A 20,554-nucleotide genomic window follows, 5' to 3' on the forward strand; every position below is an offset into this window, starting at 1 on the left:
ATCTGATGTGAATTTCCAGTCTGATGGATCGCAAACAACACCCCGAGTTTGAAACTATCTTTTTAAACAAAAAAAAAATAAAAAACTACTTCCAGAAGCTAATTACACTTTTATCAACCAGTCAATTCGGGCTCGCCATCTATAATTCATCGCAGGCAAGGATGGGACCCGAAGGCAGGCGGAAAATGAGAGAATAATGACTCATTCTTTACAAAGGCTCACAATAGAGGGAGGGGATGGGGGGCTGGAGACGTGCGGACGTGTTCAGTAGTTCTCCGGCGGAAGATAATGGCGTTATTGATTTTCTAAAGTTTGTTCTGAAAATCAATAACTATAAGAGTTGTTATGCTTAAAACGTACATATCATTACCTATATTGCATCATTTTATTAAATTACAATGTTAACAGTCATGAAATAAAAAAAGATAAACACTCTGGATCATAAATGTAAAGCAGCCTGTTGCTTGAGTCTACATGCAGAAATGAACGGGTGGTCTATTGACCTGCCACCTGAGAGCAGACAGCTTGCAACCCAGTTGCCCACTGGTGCAGTGTGAAATTGATTTGCGCTTATGACAGATTCAGAATGAGCGGCATTTATCCTCACGGCCAAAATCTGGCCGAGTCACAACTGCATAAAACTACAAACTGCAGCTTTAGCTCTGTATATGTTCTTATGCAGGCTTTTAGGCTGAAAAAAGAAATATATACTAATGAAAATATATATTAAAAAAACGTTTTGTATCGAAAAGAAGAAACCGTGAAAGAGACAACAGGCAATATGTCTTTGTGTTGTTGAGCATCATAACCAATTTCTCCTTTTACCATCCATGATCTCTCATCTTGAGATTCAATTTTCCTTCAATTCAAAGCCATTAAAAAAAGAAGCAGAGCAGCTTGTCATACGATAAAATAAATGGCATCCTCGCTGTCAATCGGAGCTTTAGCGTTGTGTGTGTGTGTGTGTGTGTGTGTGTGTCCACAGTTTTACTGCAGTTCTTTAGTTAAAAAAAAAAGGCCGCTGCCGAGCGCTGAGAGTGGAGCTCTGATATCAGACGCGAGTGTGTTTGAGTAAGTGTTTCTACACACGACGGGCTTTTGCAAACAAAGCCCGTGGAAATCGATGGCTTTGAAACACGGCCGGCTTGTTTCCCTTTAATCGGTTCCTCTCATCTGCACTTAAGCCCGTCTATGCTGATAACGTGGCTGTGCTTTGAGTTGACCGAAAGCTGACTGCTTGTGAAGAACTGTTTTAAAGAAGGCCACGGCGAGCGGAGGAACATACTTCGAGTGTCGAGGTTAAACGCGCGGTCTTTCGCCGGGGGGGGGGGGGGGGTCTTTGAGCTTTGGCGGTTGCCAGGTCACCTTGACGATCTGATTCAAAGATTGCTCAGCTTTACAGCGACGGGGGAGTTGCAGTGCACTCTGCAGAGTCCTCTGAGACAAGCCTTCGGCGCGTGCCAAGACAGTGTGTGTGTGTGTGTGTGTGTGTGGGGGGGGGGGGGGGAATTTAAAGCTCCCAACAAAATGAAGCAGTCCAAAGTGACTTGGCTGCACTCCAGAACAGACATACAGAAAGCCCCGTCTCTACAGACTATTATATTCATTTGTTGTAGAAAAAAGAAAAAGCTCCTAAACATCAAATTCTCAGAGAGAAACTTGCATTAGAGATGACAATCAGGAGAGATCAAAGACACAGATGGTCTTTTTACAAGCACCGATTGCTCCTTATGCCTAATTGCAGATCTCAAATATCATTCAAGCGGATTTTTAAAATGTTCACTTTTTCCACATCGCCATTAATTTCCCCCAAACCGAGACAAATTGGACTTGATAACAAGACGTGCCGCACATTTGCTTGGGTGGTACAGAAAGGAGAATGGCGAAACAGCGTTCAGAGGATGGTTCGCCTATCGTCGTAACATGCGGAGCAGAGGCAGATGGCAGCGAAGGAGCTCACTGACTTCCAGTTTTATCTAAACAGGAGTGTAGTCTCCTTCCTCCTCGGGTGGTCTCTCTAATACAATATTGAAAATCCTCTTTCTTGGCGAATCAGCCAGAGACCTGTGGGTAATATGATTCTAACTACGTGGTGGGTAATTCCCAATTAATTAACACGATGAGTCACAGCGGAGAGCACTTGGAGTCCTCGTCACAAAGTAAAGACGCCCCGTAGCTTTTTGCGTTCACTTCTGTCAATGGAATTCTTCAGGCACGTTTCTGTTAATTAACAGACATGCACCGTTAGTATAATGGAGCATGATAAAAAAGCAGAACTTGCTGAATGACGAATGCAAACAATGGACATAGGTGAAGTTGTGAACATATTAGCCTCAGAGCTAGAGGTTAACATACAAGTACCCACAGCAACCATTGAGGTGCTGTGGGGGAAGGCAATGAAAGGAGCTTCAAGCACTCCATCTTGATTATCATTTATTATTATTAATATGACATTGTTGTCCACAGTCCTTTATCAAGACGGAGAAAGGCTTTCAATGTGCCACGTTAACGTTACAATACTTAAGATTTTATTAAAATAGAATATGACGCTTGCATGAATCTCAAACTAGAGAAAAGGATTTCTGAAAAACACATAGCGTGGTAATAGCTGAGTCATCAATATTGATCAGCCACCCCATAAACCCTGCTGATAGGGCAGGGAAAAAGCTTCACTATTGCACCCCTCAGTGCCCGGGCTGCTCCAGCGGAGCTTCTAAGCTAACAGTAATGGAGGACTGTGTTCGTCTTTGTCGATGGGAAGCTGGGGACCGACGCTGAGGAGGAGCATCCGTGCTCTGTGGAGTTTTCCTGATGTAAAGAAGGGGGTTGATACAAGAACAAGAGCAACAAAAAATAAATTGCGCTTCCTCCTCCTAAGAAACCCGCCTGACTGTAACGGGCTGAATATTTCATCGGGCCGACTCCCTGGATCAGCTCCGACTGCTCCGACAGAGCAGAAACCCCGTGGCTAGGCAAGCTCCTCCCCTCAGACCTGCACACGCATCACAACATCTCCTTCAGGGGGGGTGCATTCTCAAAATGGCACAGCCGAACTCGATAACCCTACAGCATGGGCGGGCGAGCCGGACTTTTGTGTCATAACTTCTTAAATTAACAATGAGCGACGATGTACAGAGCGGAATGCTCGAGAGGAGGCCACTGAGGAGAACGTTGCCTTCGCTCCCGTATTCACATGCGAGGCAGTGAGCTGCACAGATGGCACCAAACAAGTCACAGCATCCAAAACACACTGTATTTCCATTGTGAAAGTTCTTTTCATTAGAGGACTGCGATGCCTTGGATCGTAACGCCCTACATACGCGACCGACCTTTTGTCGGTTGGTGTAAAACAGAGGTGGTATGGAATTGTATGATAACTAGAGCTATAAAAAGCTATGGCCTGATTTTCAAAACCCTCAACCTGTTGGGGAAATCTGGGGCGTAACACCAAAAAGCCAGAGCAGAGCTTCTCACCAGACCTAGTAGATGGGGACTTTGGAAAAAAAAAGTGAATTGAATGAGGATGGAAACAGATGTCTGCCCTTCCAAATGTTTGCATTTCTTTGCAGATTCTATTGCAAATCCCTGATTTGCGCCCGCTGCTCCCGTGCTATGAACACACTGCTCCACTCAACCGCGCAGGCATCCCCTCATGCAATATTCAACAGGCTTGGTCTTGTTTCTTTTCAAAGACCCAGAGGACGAAATGCTATTAGCAGCACGAAACCAAAAGGAATAATGTCGGTGATTACTCCGTTTCATGGAGATTAATGAGATTATGATGAGGGGGGTTGATAAATATTTGGGAGGAATGGTGTTGAAGGGAGTGGAGATGGGACGTCCACAGATGAGGGAATGCAACGCGTACTCAAAGGGACTTCTTACGTAACGCTCATATGTAATGGTATTTGAAGACACCGGGACCCGTATGTATTCATGAGCGTCTAACACTCCATTTAGAATATGTATCATTATTGTCAAAATCCTAACTCTATGAACAGTTACTAATGCTTTTGGCTGAGAAAAAAACACGTGGATGAATAAAAATATATTGGCAGCAACATGAAAGTGGAGGAATTCAAAGTAAAAAACAAAACACCTTGCGAATGAATTCCTATTTCCTCCATCCTTTGATCGTTCCATAGTTCAATCATTTGTGTACAAAGAAACAACTGCTTCTCAAAGCTGGAACCAAGGGAGAGGCTTTTTGCTGCTGCTTGGTTGACAGTAAATAGGAGGCTGAATGAGTGGGCTGATAATAATCCAACGAATGAATCACCTTTATCTACAACAGAGATGTTAACTCTGAACTAAAGACAACACCAAGGTTGAATAAAAGCCAAATACCTTCGTTCTTTTCTTCAAGATCCTTCTCATTAGTGATTCATGTCCTTCTGTCTCAAGTAAAGTATTTCTTTAGGAACTTCCTGTGTTTGCTAGTGATGTTCGCACTGAAGTCTGCTTAAGTTCATTCACTCTCTATGGATCTTAGTCTATCATGCAGTCTAGAATGACTTCACCACACCCACAATATGAGAAACATCACCACTGATGGTCAACGAATACAGCAACGAAAAAAAAAGCAAAAATATAGGTTTGTTCAACAGCGTGTAAGTTGGTCTAACATACATAAAGACATCGAATAAATCGGACCTTGGATCACAACTTTTAACGGTGTGTCATTGCGTTTGGTGGATGCTCGCATCAGGGACCATAATAAATCACTAAATGCACGGTTTCTGTTCCCCCCCCCCCACACACACACACACACACACACACACACACACACACACACACACACACACACACACACACACACACACACACACACACACACACACACACACACACACACACACACACACACACACACACACACACACACACACACACACACACACACACACACACACACACACAGAGCAGGGCTCTGCAATGTAAATGGAAAGCGCTCATCCTTCATTTGCCTGTGCCGTAATCCCAGTTAATGCCTCTGAGCCCTCGCAATTAAACATGAGAAAACACCAAGACATCCGCGCAAATGACTCTTCTTCTCTATGGGCCTCCAAAGCTGGCGAGGGTCTCACAGACTCTAATGGAGAGCAAAAAGAGCCGGCCTATCAGAGCACATTAGGAAGTCTGACTCCACTCAAATGGCAGCACAAAGAAGCATCAATGAGCTGTCTTGCAGGTCGTGCAGGTGGAAGAGTTTCTAGCTGTGCCGTCAACTCACCTCTCGTGGGATGGACGCCGCCCGTCCCCTTGCCACAGAACTCTCCCACTACCACGGGAGGAGAAACCCCACCTGACGGAGAGGCTATGAGACGACTGGGAGTCCGGAGAGGAAATGGGAAGGAGAGACCAAGGAAGGAAGGAAGGGACTACCTCACTCTTCCACTTTCAACCCGGTGCTTTCTGCTGCTGTTGCCTCTCTCTCTCTCTCTCTCTCTCTCTCTCTCTCTCTCTCTCTCTCTCTCTCTCTCTCTCTCTCTCTCTCTCTCTCTCTCTCTCTCTCTCTCTCTCTCTCTCTCTCTCTCTCTCTCTCTCTCTCTCTCTCTCTCTCTCTCTCTCTCTCTCTCTCCCCACCAAGATGGGCCTGTCAGCCCTCGGAGAGGAAATCGGACAAGTCGTCAGCATCAGGGCTACCGAGGGTTAATCAAAGCGGGATGACAGTGCGGAATCTGGCCAAATCAAGAAAGGAAGGGCTTTGTACCGAGGGCGAGAGCTTACTGTGCCTTAGCCGAAACCCGTCTGACTGGAAGTGATCTCATGCATAATACGTGAGACGCTCAGAAAAGTCAGCCCGGTGTTGGGACATTATTCATGACCCGCAAGCAGCGTAATGGCGGGCAGCCGAGCAGGAGAAAAGGATGATGGAGTTGGTACATTTGTCTTTGTTTATACAAGAAGACTCACATCAGTGCAGCAAAGTCTTTATTTGCTGAAGTCTGGTGTCAGAGGGCAGGCAACGCCAACCGCAGAGCCAGAAATCTCCAAGAGATTGCAGTATATGAGCCACCCTGCTTCATCCTGTCTTTTGGGGTTTCCGCTCAATGCTCATGCTAACAACCCAATTCTTAAATTCTTATTTCTATTACAATAGAACGTTTCGTCTCTGATGCTGGAAGTGTCATTGTACTCAGGAAAGAGCTGTAATGAACTGGATACAGGTTGAATCACCACTGGGAAATGAGACCGGGTGAAAGAAATAAGCAAAGCAGGATTATTAAGGTTTTGTCACAGGAAGAGAAATATTTGATGAGACTTGATCGACTGTGGGATCCAATTCAGCTCGGCACAACTCGATTAAAGAAAAGGAGCAGAGCGACCTTGGAGGGACGGGACGCAAATGTGTCCGTTGCCAAGCAGCGACGAACAGAGCTGACGGGCTGGGCTGGTTAAAAACGTCCAGGCTTCCTACCGCAATGCAGTCAAAGACGACAACAAAATCGTTAGCCGCCCAGCAGTGAGGGGTTTCCGTCGAGCTGACGCAGCCCGGCAGGGGGTTTGTTTGAGGCAAACTGCTGGCAAGTGTGCAAACAAACAGCCAGCGTTAAGTGCTCGCGAGCCACCTCCGGCCCGACCACAGACCACCTCCTCCTCCTCCTCGTCGTCTGGCCAGAAAGGACATGAACTCACTAAACCATGTTTCAAATACACTGTAAAGTGCATTATTTTCTTCTGACATGTGAGGAAGACTGATCTATTACTTTAAACTATTAAAATGCATGAATAGGAGATGAGCTTAGACGTAGAGCTGAAACAATACAGCGATTAAACGAAGGAGAGAAAATTAATCGACAACAATTTTTGATAATGGATTCATTGTTTGATCTTTTTTTTTTAGCAAATAGCTCGTTCCAGCTTTTTAAATGTGAATATTGACCTGTTTTCTGACTTTTCTATGATGGTAATAATGACTATCTCTGGAGTTTGGACTGCCGGTCAGACAAAAACAAGCAATTCGAACAAGTCATTGTGGGCTCTGGGAAGATGCGATGGGCAAACTGTTCACCACTAAACCCGGCACCATCTCCTGTTCTGGCATAGAGAATGTATCTGTATCTTCCCAGGATTAGAACTTGACAGATAGCGGCCACTCTCCCAAGCCCCTTCAGCCGAGGTTTGAATCCCACCACCGGCGATCTCGGCGCGCGTCCAGAATCACTGATGAGCAACCGACATCGGACTGCCTCTCTATGGGAAACACTTGACGGAGTTACAACAGTTAACAGTGTGTCAGATCTGTCAGCTTTTACCTCTTATGTTGTGCTTTCATGTGCTCACCGGCAGGAAAGATAACCAATGATGATGAGGTAATGTGATGTATGTATGGGATATGGAATCTATTGATATTCAGTTCGGGTCATTACAGGTCATCTTTACAGGGGCACTGATCAAAAAAGACAACAATAGGTCGCGGTGCAGCTTCATAAATGTTCGACTGCCTTAATTACACCATAACGCTCGTCATCTAACCAGATTACATTTTCATAATCCACAACAGACTCAAGCTCCATGGCTCTGAAGTGAATTAGCAGCGATGGGAGCTTTGTCGATTCTTATCTTCACAAACTCATTAGGCCTGTCAGATGACGAATGAAGTCATATCCTCTGCAAATTTTCGACCACACGAAGTGGCGCGCGTGCAGCAGAGGTGCCCCGTAGCCTACTTATCCTAAAATCTATCTCGCATTAGCACTATATGAAGACGGATCTCTCACGTACCCTATTATCTACAGCCACATTAGGGTTCTGTCACACAAAACGCCAGACTTTTAAGACCATACCGAGTCACTCCTGCTGGCTGGGTGGATTCAGAAAATATGGCAAGAATGATTTCAAATGCTCCATTTGCGAGTTATGAATAAAATGACAGGAAGCTGCTCAGATGAATGACACACAATACCCTGAAAGTGATAAGAAGAGCTCAACTGTAAATCCAATGGTTGTTTTTCTTCTTTTGTTTTATCACAACTTGTTTCCGAAATGCGTCACAGAGAATGCACGCTTTGAATCATAAAACATGCAGACAATTCAATCCTGCAAATGAGTTCAAATAAGCTGCCGCTCTCTCCTCGGTAAACACTCGGCCCTTTTAACTACAGACAAACTTTATGTGATTAAAAGTTGGAAAAATCACCGGAGCGTTCCAGATATATTGGAACCATTGCGGGTAACGGAGGGGATCGCTGTCTTCCTAATGCTGCACTACATCACTGCGTAGTTAAGATCTACGGGGTCACCTTCCTGTTCCCTTCTGACATTACTTCACGCACACACAAACGTTCATTTACATATGGGACTTAAAGACACATGACGATTAGAGGTAGAAATGTCTCGAATCTGAAGTCTGTCATTTGAGTGAGAGTTCCCAACATGCCGTGTCTGTTTCCCTTGACTCTTAAGAGATCAGAATAAATATGACTGCACGGCATGGACATTATGTGGCTTCTTCAGCACATGCATTCTGCACTAGGGAGGGTTATGAATGTCTTATTACTCTCTTATGTCACCTGTGTCACTAGCTCAAGAAGGGCACAACATAAAGACTTGTCACCCAAACTGTGGTAATAACAGTAGCAGGCGAAAGATTTTGAGAGATTTCTTAATAATTAAATTTTTCCTCTACTCTGTCAGAAGCCAAAACATGAGTGGAACAGTTGAGGAAATGGAGGAAAGTTAGGGATCGTAAGAAAGTGATTGGTGTGGGGAGTAAGGTCGCCAAACAGAGAAGGGTTTTTGTTTTTGCCACAAGGAGGGTCATCTGAGTTCTTTCATTTCTTCTCACTATGTTTTATGTTAACCTTCCGTACAAATCACACATCAACATTATCTCGTTTTTTTTCTTTATTGGAATTAGAATGTTAACGTTTTAACCGGACTACATTATATCATATTTTTATGCTTTGCACCTCTCAGTTATTAAATGGTGAAACAAATCGCAAATGGAGGTTCCGAAGAAATATTTAAAACACTGCTGTGAGTTTTGCGTTAAGAAAAAATCTAAACATACGGTTCAGCCTCCCTCCCCAGCCTAATGCTTTTCATACAGTACCTTAACTCTCATAGAAAAATAAATATGGCAGGCATTGAGGCTGAAATGACCCATCTAGACCATGACCATATGGGACCCGTCATCGATCAGAGAGAAAGGAGGACAGGTCTGACCTCACCCAGCATTAGCCCTTCAGCCTCGTCAGCCCCACGGGTCCGACCTCAGTCCAGGTGGGTAGACCACCTACGGGTGACATCTCCAGTGTGTCTGCTGTCGTCTGTGTGTCAAGTTGAACACACATGTTCAACACACATGACAACACATGTTGTCGTCTTTGACTTTGAAGTCGTCTGTGAATCAAGTTGAATCTCTTTCAAATTTAAATAACTTGTGAGTTATTATTCAACAGTGGCAGCTCGTGGTTCCTCATAAAGAATTCACAAAGTCGTTCGTCAGTCCTGTCTATAAGGTTTCAGCACATCAGTATTTTTATACACATATGGACATTTATATGTTGAATAATGGTGAGGTGAAGTCATTAAAAATTTAGAAAACTTTTAGAAACAAGCCACTTCACCTTCTTGCAGTTGAAAATAACCCTGGAGCCGGCAGTCACTTAGCTTAGCTTAGCACAAAGACTGAAAACAGCTAGCCTTGCTCTGTGAAAAGGTAACAAAATTCCCCTTAGAGCACCTCTGAAACACCAATTAACAAATAATATTTGATATGTTTATTAAAAAGCTTGAAGTTGGTGGGCTGATTTTTAAAAAACTTTTGGACAGAACCAGGCTCAATATTTCTTTATGCTAAGCTATGCTAACTGGCTGCAACTTCATATTTTTGTGTACTGCTATGAGTGATATCAATACTAGCAATAAAGCACATTAGCGTATTTCCCAAAATGTCAAACTACAGTTTTTAACCAATGACTTGGTGCTAAATTGTGGATCAAATGTAAAATCCTGTAGCTTTTTATTACTCACAGCAGTTGATTCCTGGTGGCTTACACTGTCAACTATAATGAAGAGGTCGCCAGAAGCTACATATTTCTAAAATATGGTGCCATTTATCTGCAGTTTTTGTGACAACTTCTCAAAATGAATGACCTTGCGTTAAGCCACTGAGGGCCATGCTGTCTTTCACCTCTCAGCAGATAAATAACCCGCCCGACAGACAGAACTCAGAGGGGCATATGGTCCAAAAGATCATCATGCTGAGAGTCAGCCTCAGAGAAGGACGAGCTGCCATAACAGAGTATATTAACAGCACTCATCAAACATTTTATATCTAGGATACAGTATGTTAATTCTTGTCAATCTGTTCCAAAAGACAGAGCATTTAGGGGAATAATTAGGGAGATATTTAAGCGTGCACAGATCAAACACAAAGCAGGACGCTTTCACAAAGTAAAACTGAGGTTGTGTAAAACAATATTGACTAAATTGGGAACTCATCTAAGGCTGAATTCAGACAAAAATGGATTGTTAAACTGGAAGGCTCGTATTTAGCCAGTGACACAGCACCTGTGGACATTTGGGGCTTGGAAGGGGACAATAGAACTACATTCATCCGAGTGTCGGTACTACAAAACTCACATTCAGAAAAATGAAGCGGGGCGGTGTGTCTTTTGGTTTCATCACTGCCCGTTCTGCAACTACTTGACTTCACTTATTAATTCAGTGAGTGGAGTAATTAATGAGGATATCCAGCTTCCCCTGGAGGAAATTAAGAGAAATATTCAGATTCCTGACGAATAGAGGGAGAAGCATCCAGAATGAATCAACGCCAGAGAATAAGAAACAAGAGGATAACTTAGTCTCCCATTCCCCACCAAAATGGGAACTTTCTCTTGAATGAATAGATGTTAATTAGTGCGTGTTTGTGTGGGCCGCAATTTGCCTGTTTTTGAGAGGAAATATATCTGTATGCAAGCACCTGCACAAGTGAGGACACACATTTGCATGAACACACACACACCCAAGGCAGACACAGCTGGGTACTCAAATCAGGCGATAAAACTTCTTCCAATTACCATCACACTTTGCTAAGTTTATCCTGTGCTCGTCATTAAGGGGGAAAGACTGAAAAAAGACAAGTGTCTGAGAGACTGACGAGTGCCAGAAAACTCGAGACAGCTAGAAAGCTGAGATGTTGAGGCGCTGCACTTTCAGGTGCGACGTGAGGGGATATTTTTTTCCTGAGCAGAGACGAACCACACAGGAACTTACATAACGACTGGCTTTGTCATTGATGGCAAAAAAACAACAAAAAAAACCCTTCTCCTCTCAAATCTCCTTGCTGCTTACAGCAGCACCGAGGAGCTGCTGCAGCCTCAACCACGACTGTCAACCGCTCTGCAGAGTGACAGCCGGGATACACACACACACGCAGAAGTCTCCATACGCAAACACTTTAAAATGTAGTCCGGGACAAGCACACAAACAAACTATTTTTTCTTGTGGACAACACAACCACGACACATTCACACCCACCCACCCACCCACACACACACGTCTCCAATCCCCCAAAAGCTTCAAATGACAACAAAAAAAAAACGCAGAGCAAGCTGCCATAGTCCAGGCCTCAAACAAGAGGGTGAGAGAGGAAGAGAGAGATAGTGCCACACACACACACACACACACACACACACACACACACACACACACACACACACACACACACACACACACACACACACACACACACACACACACACACACACACACACACACACACACACACACACACACACGAGAAACCAGGATGCTAAAAGCGAGGCCCCCGCTTACTTATTCATGTCTCTGCTGAGGACGGGAAGAATGTCGGTGTCAAAACACTCTCCATGGGCGTCTTTTCTCGACAGTAGAGCCACGAGTATGCGCTGATCTATGTTGCATGACAGCAGGGTATTTTTAGAGAGGGGCCAAATTCACCATTGTTTTAAAAATGGACCGATCGGAGGAGAGATCTGAGCCTTTGCTGTTCTGTTTGGCCACTCTGGGGCAGATGGTCAGTTTCAGGACTTTCTACTGGATTCTTAGCATGAAAAACGTCAAAATGCCTAAAGCAACTGTGTCTTTGACACTCTTTGTCACACTAATTAGGGCCTGTATACAGACATTTTTTAAACAGATATTTTCCTCAACGTCTGTTGACACCACAAAATATTTGCGTTCACACTAGAACAAGAAAAACATTCCAAACACTTGCTGGGCCTATAGGTGGCAATAAAGGCGATACTTCAAACACCAAAGAAGAAGATTTTGAGCATGCTCATTGAGCTTATTTTCCGAAGAAAAAGCCATTTATTTCTTCATGTATACATACTCGCTATTTGGTGCTATGGAAACTCAATTGGACTCATATGTGGACGGACGACGAGGTGGAGTTGCTGCTTAGCGTCACTTTACTATATCAGCAACATGGACACCCACACAGCTGATCTGATCAAGAAAGAGAGATCAGCAGTATCTAACGCCAGCTACTGTCACATCATGCACAGATCTCAAAGTGCGGCAAAAATAAGCCCATACTGTTCCAGCCCCAGCTGGTCTCTCAGTCCACCTGCAGGCTGTGAGTCTCGGATCTGGTGAGTGGTTTCCATGAATATCCTCCAGGGCTCTGTTGGTTTGGGATGAAGCTGCCATGGGGGTTGTTATGGACGGAGCAAAGCATAACGAGCCTCGTGGGAGATCAGTTTGTGTACACAGACCACAAGTCTCTCTACTCCTGCCAGTGTGCTGGCAGAACTGGGGAGTGTATGCTCCCAATTAATGCTTATTCCAAGAGGTGGAAGAAAAATGCTCTGTAGCTTACTTTACTGATAAAAAACAATCATTTTACAGTTCTGTATAATAAATATAGCAAATACTTTGTCCAAAACTATACTTCATATCCAGCCAACAAGAGCTAAAATCCCCTGCTCTGCTCTAACAACTTCTAACTCGATATACGACTCCTCTGGTTGCAAAAAGAAGTCTGATTGTATAGAAGTCTATAAGAAAATGAGTCTACTTCTCTCTTGATTTATTACCTCAGTAAACATTGTAAACATGAGTTTATGGTCTCAATCTCTAGTTTCAAGTCTTCTTCAATACAGCATGATGTTCATTTAGTAAATTATGGTCCATTTAAAGTCAAATAGACCATAAAGCAGGCTATGCTTTAGGGCGGGGCTATCTTGTGATTGACAGGTCGCTGCTGCTACCAGAGTCGTATACAGTGTCTCTACGTCACTCCTCCATCGTCCAAATACTGTCACTTCCGTTCACTGGTTGCAAAAATCCAAGATGGCGACGGCCAAAACGCAGAACACAAAACGGCAGTCCACCAACCAATGGGTGACGGGCAGAATTACCGAACCCGCAGCATCCCAGCTCTGATTTTATGCTACTGGAAGGTTTTTTGGTATCGTTACTTTCTTCATTGATGTTTTTCAGTGAAATGTCCTTGTAGCTGTTCAATTATCCCAGAGGACAAACACACAGGACAGTAGTGTGTTGTGGTTTGACTCTGAAAAGCTCTTGATAATCCACAACTGTTCATATTCCTTCCCTGGGGATCCATTGGTTAAAGACATTCAAGGAGATTTACATTTAAATGAGCCACTAGATAATGAGTACAACATAAATATTAACTACAACTTTTATCGGAAAATCACTACTGAATGTCATCAATTGAAGATACACTATAGGTCTTTTTTGCCTACTTACTGCACACTAAAGTGTTCTCTTGGGTAAGGGGGCAAAAAGAAAGCAGCACTGGAGCAGATTTACGAGCAGAAAGATGTCTACGATGTTGCCTGCGTTCCGGTTGGATTACAGTGACCATGTAGAAACTAAATGTGACAGGGGGCAGGAGAAACTACACAATATTAGATTCGACTCACTTACGATCTAAGAATACATGCTTTGCTGGTATTTGTCGTTCCTGGAACGGCAGCTTGTGCATTTGAGGAGATGAAAAGTTCTTCAAAGTCAGCGAACAGATTGTTTGAACTTGGGCCTTATCCGCTACTCATTTCACTTAAAGCCGGGGGGAGGGGGGGGGGGGGTTATGTGGAAAGGAAGATGAATGCTTTGGGATAAAGACGGGAAAGCAGATCCTGTCCTATGGAGGGAGCTAAAGCCGGGCTGAGGTGTGCAATCGCTTCGGAAATGAATTCCCCCCCCCCCCCCAAGCTGTGTCGTGTGTCAGTGGGAAATGACAGTTCAGCTTCTGACAATCACACATGTCAGCGGGGAAGCATTAAAGCCATGTGTGCTTTTTTGTGTTTGTACACTCACATAGTTTTGTCAGGGAAAATGGAGGAACGGAGAATAAAAAAATAGGGTTTCAGAGTTCAAATTCTGCTCCATTCGGGAGTCTGATGCCTGCAGGCATCTTAAGGGGAAGAAGGCATCAATATTTCCTCATCGCCCCCTGAGGCCCCGAAGCGCTAACACAGACTTTAGCTGTGAAAAGCCGCAATTTCTTTCATGTCAAGGCAAGGTGAGGAACACTTTAGGCACAATATCCAAATACAGAGATAAATTGCAAGCGGGGTGAGGCTGTGACTTGGCAAATGGAGGAGACAGTTCACGGGGTTCATACTTATTCTAATCCGATCCATCCCCTTTTCCCTCTGAGTGTCAAAGTCTGTCAGGCAGACCAGCGTGAGACTGACAGGCCGGGACGATTAATCGCCCGGTCCGAGCCTCCCGGTCAGGTCTGGCGCGTTGGGACGCTTGGCCGATCACAGATATGGTCGGACCGGCTCGACTGACTGTTTGTGACGGAACGCGCCCTGTGAGAGCGAGCACGTGGACCAGAAACAGAGGGATCGACAGTTGGATTATTTAGACCGGTGGCACAAACTAACTCAGCAGGAACAAAAAATCACTAGCGAGTCTTCAAGTCCTACCTGGTTAGAATTTGCCTTATATAACCGTGCACAATTAGCACATTGGCACCTGGAATGGGATCAATAAAGTGAGAGTCTTTAACAGCCCTTTACTGATTTAAAGCATTACAGCAAACTTGAGAGCTATATCTGATCGCTTTCCAGGCCTCGCACTCCTCTAAACACTGCCACTCATTAAAATCTTGGCAGAAGTTGGGAGTTGCGACGCTGGGAAATGTCAGCGGGTCGGTCGATTCCCAGCAGCCTCTCTGACGGCCTGTCATCATAATCTTGGCTTGACGGCCTTAAAAAAAAAATCGATGGCACGTCTCTCCCTCTCGCCTCACTTAGTCTTGGATGTTCCTGCAGTGCCCTCTGAAGGACACAAACTTATCTCCTACCTTTTTAAATTGTGGCTTTAAGTTTGTTTGTTTTTTTAGTATTTTTACATTTTATCATGTCAGCACTCTCAAGCTACTTTTAGAGAGAGCAGTGGATCTCCACAGAATCCTCTTTGTAATTGTAGGTTGAAAGGTTTTAGATGGTGGTATGATGATTCTTTTTACTACACTACTACCAAACGCACCAGTTTGTTTGCATTAGGGCTTCTTCTCCTTGTTAAGTAGCGGTCACAAGGTGAGCACGTTACCTGCCGACATTTGCCCTTGCAAACTTCCACCTGGCTTCGGCTGAAAGTGAACGGCGAGCCTCTGGAGCTCAAACCGTCCAACTCGTCGCAAAGGGATCGGCTCAATGCCAAAAATATAAAATGTGAAATGCAGACACTGTTGGCAAATTTGGGATTTTTAACAATTTGCATTTTGCGTATCCAGCGCGTCCGTGTGTGAATCGCAAGAACCTTGGAAGGTCAATCAAACCTGGGGTGCGGTCCACGGCGATGTCAAAACGCACACCAGGTAAAAGCGGGCAGGGTGATTGACGGACTGTATCCTTACCTGTCTATGTCGCCCTGCATCTCTTTGCTCCCTCTCTGGGATGCTTCTCGAGAAGAGGCGTCGGCGTCGGAGGCTCGGCCCGCGTTCCGCGCATACAGATGGAGGCCGCCGTCTGTGAGGTATCTGTGAGAGGGGAGTCAATTAGAGGAAGTAGATGTCGAAGAGGGTGTTGTATGCTGTGCACAGTTGTGAAAGCGTGATATTGGGCTATGTAGATCAAACTGACCCGAATTGACATGTCCGGCCTCAGTTTGGCATAAAAAGTCAGAGTTATTCAGTGTTTCTGTTTTTTTTTAATGAATAAAGAGCAACAGATTAATTAAACTAAACCAGTTGAGGAAATACAGCGACTTGAAGGATACACTGATTAATGAGCACTGTTTAGATTGTGTGTGCTTTTTTTTTGTGAACTCCCAAAAAAACCCAGTTTATATGAATACGTGTGTGTGTGGCAGCGAGTAAATTGTAAGATTTCGAGGCTACTGCCAGAAAGCTATCAGACACGCCTGATAAGACATGGGGATCATTAGTGTTGAGCTAATTAAGCTAATAATTCAGCTAATCACCTTCCCCTCCCGACGTGTTCTTACATTTTCTGTTCAGACACGTCTTGAATCCTGCGGCTGCTTTACTCCATCCGGCCTCGCTTTACTTCCCCCGACAGTTTGCCCTGCGCCCAAAAAAAGCCTATTTTTTCAGGTAATCTGAAAGTGGGAGTGTGTGATCTTGTGCGCTGTGTGTTGAATGTGAATTGTTTTTTTTTAACAGAACTCCCACTCGCTGAAGGCATTTATCGCTATTGAGCGATTGAAGGTCAGAAGCTCACACGCGCTCGTTGTCGTGATGTTTTGTGGAAGACACTGACTCATCTTTTTTCATTCGGGTAATCGTTCAGTGTATAGAGTACCCTCGAGATTCACGCTCCCCTTTCAATGCATGACGAACCTACGATGGCCTCGGTGCATGTCAGCCGGCTATCTGTATTAATGTACACAGAAAGATGGACGAGGCCTTGGGCGACAGTATGAATACACCCCAGCAGGCTCTGAGACATTGAATGGAACTATTCACTTGTATGGATGATCCTTCAAAAAACAAACGGCCTCTAAAGCAGCATTTAAGTTAGCATAAATGATGTGGAAGGTCAACCCATATTCAAGCTTCTGGCAGTGAAGCTTACTCGTCTCACGTCACGTTATGAACATGGGGATGTTTTTAACATTTGTAAGTATGTGCAATGCATTAAAAGGAGGTGGAAAAAACTAGCTAGTTAGCTTGCTGTTGCCGTTTGTGGATTATGAATTTATTGGAATTTCTTTGGGCTGTTTTAACATTGCGATCCCATGATTCAGAGGATTATTGCAGATATCTGTTGTTAACGTATAGCGTTAGCCTTTTGCTTATTATTAAGATATCCGAATCATGCGATAACAATGACGGATTGCAGACTTCGCGAGCTATATAAGTTCCAAACCATTGCAACAACGTGCGTGGCCCGGCTGTGTGCAGCACTTTTTAGTGTCCCCTGGAGACAGTTTTTGTTGTATTGTGAGCTTCTTGCAGCACGTTGAAATGCTGCGCATGTGTCGTCACATGGAGCTGTTCTGTGTGCGTCAAGTTAGTGAAGATGTCGAGCTCTCGGAGCTGTCAAAAAATTTGAATATACACATAAATATTCAGTCACTGATTCAAATATAAAGGCCCCACCACCAAAATTCAACACAAAGGTTTGGTAGCTGTTATTAATTTCAGAGAAGTTTAAATGTAAATCCACTAGCAGCGCTATGGAGTAAGGTTTCTGTTTTGCATAGATGGGATTCACATCCTACAGTCAATTTCATGCTATTCCTTTGGTCAGCAGTTGGTGGCGGTAATGTGCAAAGACACATAGCAATGCGCCAACAAAGAAGAACAGTGCTAGCAAGCAAATACGCTCCTAAACAATGCACATAAAGGAATATGTGAATAAACTTGAAATTCTTATGGTCAAACCATTGATTGGGCCTTTAAAGCAGGAATTTAGAATTAGTCAGTGCATCAGAGGAAGCTAACATGCTTAGCACCAGTCATCCTACCCGCTGGTGATCTCATCCATCCGGCCGTTCCTCCCTAGGATGTCCCCATCACTCACGTACCCTGCCATCTCCATCTGCTTCCCTCCTTCCAGCCCTCCTCCTCCTGCCCTTTCCCCCTGCTCCGCCCCCCTCGCCCCTGCTGCCGCTCGCCTCAGGGGGGCGCTGTACACAAACCTGGAGGGGTCCGAGTGGCCGCTGTAGCGCCCGGTGGTGGTGCCGGCGCTCGTCGTGCTCGCCCTGGGCGCAGCATAGCTGCTGGGCATTGAGGGGGCATCGCCCGCCTGGAGGCGAGGGGTTTGGGATTGGCCCAGGCGCCAGGCCATGGGGGAGGAGCGTGTGGTGAGGGCTGGTAGGCTCCGCCCATTGACCTCGGTGGTCACCGTGGTGTCGAAGGTCGTTTCCAGGGTACTGTGGAGACAGAGGAAATAAGGGGTTAATTCTGCCGTCTTTGGAAAAGTGCCTTAAATGATCCCAAAAGCCAAGTCATCATATCAAGTGCACTCCTGTGCAAAGGGCAAATCATTCAGGTGAAAAGATCACATCTGAAGCAGAGAGCTGTCTACATCCGTTGAGTGCCACTCCCTTCATGCCCCCGCGCTGTTTCTTGTAACGTTGCCTTATGTATGCGTGTGTATGGCTGTGTGACCTTCCCTAAAGTGCTATTCCTTCCAGTGTGTTAACTTGAAGGGGGGGAGGAGAGGAGCGAGTGAAGGCTCCCATGAGAGCGCACGTCAGACCATCACGGTACATCACATGGAGATGGGGAGAGGGAGACAGCTCTGTTTCCATCCAACTACCAAGTATGTTTCATAAACACAAAATATAAATCTGATCGATTTACACCAACTGGGCTGTTAGCAAGTAAATAAACCTCCGACATGAAAGTTGGTAATGGCGAGGCTCTTTAAATGGAAGCTTCACGGGTCTTTACTGATTTGTCTTTTCCAGATTTCTAAATGGTTTTATCACCATCAGCACATGAAATGCACGATGACAATGCATCTAGACTAGAGGAAAGAGAAATCTTGTTTTGGAGAGAGACAAAGGTGTGAGTTTGAGAGTAAGTGAAATGTCAGCAAGTAAAAGCAGCCATGACAAGGAATAGAACCTGATTGGTGGAGACAAAGAGGGCTGACTCGCTATCTTACCAATCCTCCATTAGCCCTGCAACAGCCACCGCATCCTGTTTCTTGTCACTAATAATAATGCTGCGGCGGGATCGGAACAACTACGGCGCAACACGCGACTTCCATCTATCGAAGGATGCCTAAATCCTAACAGATTTTTTTTAAATTTGCAAACAGCAACAGGACTGTGAATACAGAAATAGCACACTCATGGCCACTCACACACCGAGCCCTGCAGCTTGATGTGTACGGACACAGGGAGCCAAGCGTGGCGGCAGAGGCACCTAGCTTGAGCTCTCTCTGCTGGGAAGAAGGGTGCACTACATTCACAGGCTTCATCATATTTGAGTTACACATTATAAGGATATGTTTGTATATTAATATAATGAAGTAGTATTAAATTGTAGCTTTACCAGCGTATTCCTTTTCATGTAAATACCCGTATTGTGTGCCAGTGCCCACTACATGATGTAGATGTAGTTTGCTGCACATCTGCTGCAATATTGCCTATAGAAATAATTATAAGGGCATAAATGTAGATCATAAATGTACATCACGTTGCTGGACATGTGGGATGGGACGGCTCTTTGGATGCCCGTCTTTGTATGCCGGCCTTCGTTAGGTGACGCAAAAAAAAAAGCAATGACATCTTAAAGCAGCGTCTCACACATGGCAGTGAGAGAGGTGTGAGAACAGATGTGTGTGTGTGTGATTGGTGAGAAAAAAGGGCGGACCGCTGCAACCCCGCCGCGATGCCAAGTTGCCAACATGACAGGGGCAGCGAGGCCAGCCATATTCGCAACACATCTCCGTCAACACCTCCCGAGATCAACACACACACACAAAACCAGTGACACGCGCAGTGTCATGTCCGACAAGCCAAATTAAACAAACATAACGACAACAGAAAAAAACAAAACAGCTGCATATCTGAAAAGCGATCACAGCAGATTGTGACGATACAGAAATCAATTTGTCGCGGTATAGAAATCAAAATCATTTAACCATTGGTACACAATGTAGCTTGCTAAATCAGCTTATCTTTATCTCCAGGCAGCAGAGAGAGAGAGAGAGAGAAAAAGAAGAAGAAGAGAGGCAGATACACTGAGGGAGACTGTGTGGGTGTGTATGTGTTGAGATAAATGAGCATGCAAAACGAAGGATATGGCTGAGCAGGAAGTAAAGGCAAAGGTGCCGAGATATTTAAGACCTACCACATATGAACATACATATGAACATACACGTTCTATTAAAAAACACACAATGTAATACATTCTAAAATGTACGATAAGAGCCATACATACAATATATTGTTACCTTATTACTAAAGCCTCATTTCCCATAAACCCTGTTGCTTTTTCACTGTCTAGTATAAAGCAGAACCAAAAACCAAAATAAATCCTAACAGAGGGAGACTATTTTGTTTAGCCAAGAGCTCAGCAGGAGAAGAATCCATGTTGACAGCAGGGGATTGGTTATTGCTGAGCAATGCTGAATATAAATACACTGGAACTTTT

The 20,554-nt window shown here is 44.6% G+C and overlaps 1 protein-coding gene across 1 annotated transcript in view; it reads right to left on the bottom strand.

The window, feature by feature from the left end:
* nav3 (neuron navigator 3) overlaps positions 1-20,554 on the bottom strand; it is a 110,090-nt gene that overhangs the window by 46,310 nt on the left and 43,226 nt on the right. Inside the window, exons 8-9 of the mRNA XM_076076100.1 lie at positions 17,911-18,318; positions 15,836-15,958 (exon numbers count right to left, since the gene is read on the bottom strand). Of these exons, the coding sequence (XP_075932215.1) occupies positions 15,836-15,958; positions 17,911-18,318 (531 nt within the window). The remainder of the gene's footprint in view (positions 1-15,835; positions 15,959-17,910; positions 18,319-20,554) is intronic.

This window comes from Anarhichas minor, unplaced genomic scaffold (assembly GCF_050575085.1).
Source record: "Anarhichas minor isolate MPS153535 unplaced genomic scaffold, ASM5057508v1 ptg000055l, whole genome shotgun sequence".
NCBI lineage: Eukaryota > Metazoa > Chordata > Actinopteri > Perciformes > Anarhichadidae > Anarhichas > Anarhichas minor.